This window comes from Xenopus laevis, chromosome 3L (genome assembly GCF_017654675.1).
Source record: "Xenopus laevis strain J_2021 chromosome 3L, Xenopus_laevis_v10.1, whole genome shotgun sequence".
NCBI lineage: Eukaryota > Metazoa > Chordata > Amphibia > Anura > Pipidae > Xenopus > Xenopus laevis.
This window is the reverse complement of record NC_054375.1, coordinates 49,481,705-49,486,379: the sequence shown is the minus strand read 5'-3', so window position 1 is coordinate 49,486,379 and position 4,675 is coordinate 49,481,705. Positions and strand designations below refer to the sequence as shown.

Sequence of the window (4,675 nt, the reverse complement as noted above, 5' to 3'; positions counted from 1 at the left end):
GACGGGATAAGGTTATAGCAGTTTATTTCCTGCTCTGGCGACAGGACAGCACCGAAGCGCTTGTGTGTATTAGTGTTTGACTTTGCTGCTAGGGCTCTGATGACGTTATTCTACTTGGCGGGGTTTGCCAGTGAAGGGCGTGGCTAAAAATGCCTAGCCTCGTTGAGTCACGTGATGCAAACCATTCATAAAACAACTCCCCTTTGCCTAGTATAAATAGGAGGCTGGAAAGCCGAGCATTAGCAAGAATTACAGCCAGCAAGGAAACAACAACTTTAAAGAAACGTAAGAAACAAGAAGAAAATATCAAGAAAAGTCTGGCTTTATTTTTTTTTATTGAAACATTAGATCAGCGACAGTATTTATTTTATTATTTTTAACAGTCGGTATAAGCTTTTATTGGAGCTACAGAGGCGCCGGAGCGTAAAAGAAGCGGGAGAGTGGAGCCTATTGTCAAGGATTGTCCGGCTCATCCCCAGCAATGGTCAATATGGAAACCTGCGCTATGGATTGCTGCGTGTTGAAAGCGCTGTTGGCAGAGAGAGCTCACAAATGCCTCATATTGGACTGCAGGTCGTTCTTCTCCTTCAGCTCGTGCAGCATCGTGGGATCCAGCAATGTTCGCCTGAGCACTATCGTCAAGAGGAGGGCGAAAGGCAGCATGGGCTTGGAGCACATCGTCCCCAATGAGGAGCAGAGGTGCCGGCTGGTGGCTGGGATGTACGAGGCGGTGGTGCTGCTGGATGAGAGGACATCAGAGCTGGACATGCTAAGGAAAGACAGCACCATGATGCTTGCAGTCAATGCCCTGTGCAGGGACTCCAGGGGCAGCAGCATCTACTTCCTAAAAGGTACGTTAAGCTCCACTTCTCAAATGACCAACTTAACTCCCAGGTCCCAAACTGCGCTTCCCAAAACATAATAAAATATTGTTTACGATCACCCTGGCCCTGATATTTACAGTGTTTATGTACAACATTTTGTGCACACAAAGGTTTACTTTTAGTGCAAAACAACCCTATTTGCAGAGCTTGCACTTTGGTGACAAATTTTTGCACGCAAGGAAAGCAAAGTGCTCTGGGTTTGCAAATTCAGCTTCTCCGTACGCATCTAACCGCTTGTTTTATTTTGTTGTGTGTTTCAGGTGGCTATGAGACATTTTCTGCACAGTGCCCAGAATTCTGCACCAAAAACTCTCCTCCAGTGGGTCTGAGTTTGCCTCTTTGTGCCAACAACGTGCCAGGCAGCGCTGACTCCAATTGTACTCCCTGTGGAACTCCACTCTATGACCAGGTTAGTATTCCTGTCTAAATGGCAAGAACACTCACAAACTCTGGCCAGGCTATTCACTAAACCAATATTTACCAGTAAACATTGCTGATAAAGAGTCCCGCCTGGGTTTTCTTTTTATACCAAAACAATAGATACTGGCTGTGTACAGCTACTATTTCGCCTACAGCCTATGTGTAATTCATAAACTACATGATGAAAAATCCCCTGACACATTGTTATTATTTTTAACTGAGAGTAAAACTCCAGTATGAGTGTCGCTAATGCCTGATAGATAAGATTAGTTTCTCTGCACTCACCAATCCAAGGCAGAAGATCTGCAACAATGTAGTTTATTAGCAGCTACAAAACACACAACATGTTTCGGGCCTCAAACGCCCTTTATCATCATTATTCACTCTGTGATTCTTATACTTACCCTATTCTATTTATCTTTGTATTTTAGGGGGGACCAGTGGAAATTCTGCCCTTCCTGTATTTGGGCAGCGCATACCACGCATCAAGGAAAGACATGCTGGATACCCTTGGCATTACAGCCCTCATCAATGTGTCCGCAAACTGTCCTAATCACTTTGAGGGCCACTTCCAGTACAAAAGCATTCCCGTGGAAGACAGTCACAAGGCAGACATCAGTTCGTGGTTCAATGAAGCTATCGATTTCATAGGTAAGATGAAACTTGCTTTTGTCATGTCATATGCTAAAGTACTCTGTAAATAGAAGACCATTCCTAAAAAGTGCAGCAATATTATTGAGAGGTGCAATGTATTAAGATTCAGTCTCTTTCTTTCTAATCTTTTCCATAGTCAGCCTGTAATATTAGCGGGAGTTAGACTGCACTCTAGTGGGTGAAACCAAGTAGTATGGTGTGGTTTTTTTTTTTTTCTCATGAGCTCGGCCAGCATTCACTCAACTCTACTGAAGATTATAAGTTTCTATCTATAAAATGTATTTATATACATTTATTTAAATATGTATTCATATAGCATATTTTCTATATATGGATTCTAACAAATAAACACCTACTCCTCAAAACTTCCTGCTGTAATTAGGTTAATAGGACTAGTTTATCTGGAATCTTAGGCTTTTATACAAGGCCTCTCTGTTTTCAGTGTTGTATTTACTCATGTAGCTCTAAGGATGGATAAAAAACTCGCAGTCTTAGATGAAGGAGCAATAAAAAAGAAATCTAGTTATGTTTCGTCTCTTTTACAAGTTCTCCCAGAAATAACCTTTGTTTTACCTTTTTTTCCAGACTCTGTAAAAAATTCTGGTGGAAGGGTGTTTGTCCACTGCCAAGCTGGTATATCCCGATCTGCTACCATCTGCCTTGCCTATCTTATGAGAACTAACCGAGTGAAGCTAGATGAAGCATTTGAGTTTGTGAAGCAAAGGAGGAGTATAATCTCCCCAAACTTCAGTTTTATGGGACAGCTTCTTCAGTTTGAGTCTCAAGTGCTAGCACCATCATGTTCAGCAGAAGCAGGTAGCCCTACAATATCTGTTCTAGATCGAGGGACATCCACCACCACCGTCTTCAATTTTCCTGTTTCTATACCTGTCCACTCAGGAGCAAACTCTCTCAGTTACCTTCAGAATCCCATCACTACATCACCAAGCTGCTGAGGTACTGAGCAAACAGACACAGACTGTAGCAAATGGACAATTTGTGTTTTTATCAAGTGCAATAATTATTTTTATATCCAACACTTTTATTTTACCTCCTGTTGAGTTAAAGGAGCAACATGTACTTTGAGCCAGTTGAACTGGTAAAACTACAAAAAAAACCAAACTGACATGACTTGTTGGACAATATTTTAGATGCTTATCCTAACCACTAAGGAAGTCAAGAAAAACAGGTCACAATTGCCTTTTGTGTTTTTGTCCCGTTTTTATTTGTTATCACCCTTTTTGGGGGGTGATTTAGCAGTATTTTCATTCCTGAACTCCTTTTTTATTGTTGATTGATGAAGAGAGGCTGCTGCCTAAACCTGTAATATAATATTTATTCTGCAAGCTGTGTCCTGCCTACAGAAGCCTAAGATTTCAGCTTTTCAAAGAAGCAAAGAAAGAGATACCTCAGTATTTTCTGGTACTGTAATTCCTGTGTGTAATTCAAGACCAGCTTCAGTTTCCAAAGCACTGATGTCAAAGCACTAGGCCCTAGCCTTCTTCAGAGTTTGCGGACTATTGTGTGTGTGTGTGTATATGTTTGTGTGTATATGTATATACATATATACACATATATATACTTGTATGCTATGATTTTATTTATGATGCAAAATAATATATATCTTCTACTGTGAGGTGAGAAGACGTTCTTAATACAGAACTATGACTTTTTATACTGATAGAATAAATTATGATATTTGTACTGAATTTGTGCCTTTTCTCATTCATATTTACATATAAAATAGGGCATGTTTATTAACATGTTTATAACCAGTGGTGACCGTATAATCCACTGACCAGCATGAACACCTAAACAGCATCCCAAATACCTGCAGCACTTGGGCATGACTATTGTTTACTGTTTTTCATAAGCCCTTAAGAACTCCTTCCTTGCTGTGCTGTCATTATAGTCTCTGCCACCATAAAGTTAATCGCATATGATCATTTAGATTTTTCAAAGCTATGTCCAGTTAAGAGTTCGTTACTTCAGCTCCATGTTCCAGTAGATTACTAGCGGTGGGCAGTAGAAATAAACCTTGCTGCTGAATTCTCACAACATTTTCTTTGATCACCAAGTATAACAGAACAGTCAATTGCCCAATTGGCCACATGTGAATTACTTCAACTACTAGTTGTCTATAGAGATCTGGTACACCCAGGAAGGGACCTTAAAAAAGTTATTCAGGGAGTAACTTAAAGCTTGACCTCATCAACCTGTAAAAGTTTTTGATGATGTCCTTTTTATATCATATATAACTTCACACCTTCCATATGATATCATGGATTAAGGCATCGGTAAATACGATCACTACCATCTTATAAAAAAACAAGGGACAACATAAAAATCATAAAAATCTTTACTTTTAGCCCCTAAATCAGCTACACTACAGTGGTTTGTAAGAAAATCCCTAGAGATTACACTTCACTCTAACGCTAACTGGCACTCATATTGAAAAGTCGCACACAGGTTGTGGTACAAGCTAAACCTGTGCTTGACAAAGTGTCCAGGAGGGCCTGAAATATGTTTTTGAGCCGGTAAACCAATATTTTATAACTTATACAACTTAAGTGTGTGGCAATACTATTTTTTTTTTTTTATTTTGCATACCTCTACCCCAATAAATGCACTCTTTAAAGGAATGAAATCCTGCTGCTGAACCTGCTTTTGTTCGAATAATCTTTTTCATACCTCTACCCCAAGCAGGGTGGGAGTTA

The 4,675-nt window shown here is 39.9% G+C and overlaps 1 protein-coding gene across 1 annotated transcript; it reads left to right on the top strand.

The window, feature by feature from the left end:
- Nucleotides 1-234: 234 nt before the first annotated feature.
- dusp1.L (dual specificity phosphatase 1 L homeolog) lies at nucleotides 235-3,648 on the top strand (the record flags this gene model as incomplete). Its single annotated transcript, NM_001087101.1, is given in 4 exon segments — nucleotides 235-851; nucleotides 1,145-1,293; nucleotides 1,736-1,955; nucleotides 2,544-3,648. Coding segments are annotated over 4 exon segments (1,110 nt in total). The 3' UTR covers nucleotides 2,915-3,648.
- Between the last annotated feature and the right edge of the window lie 1,027 nt (nucleotides 3,649-4,675).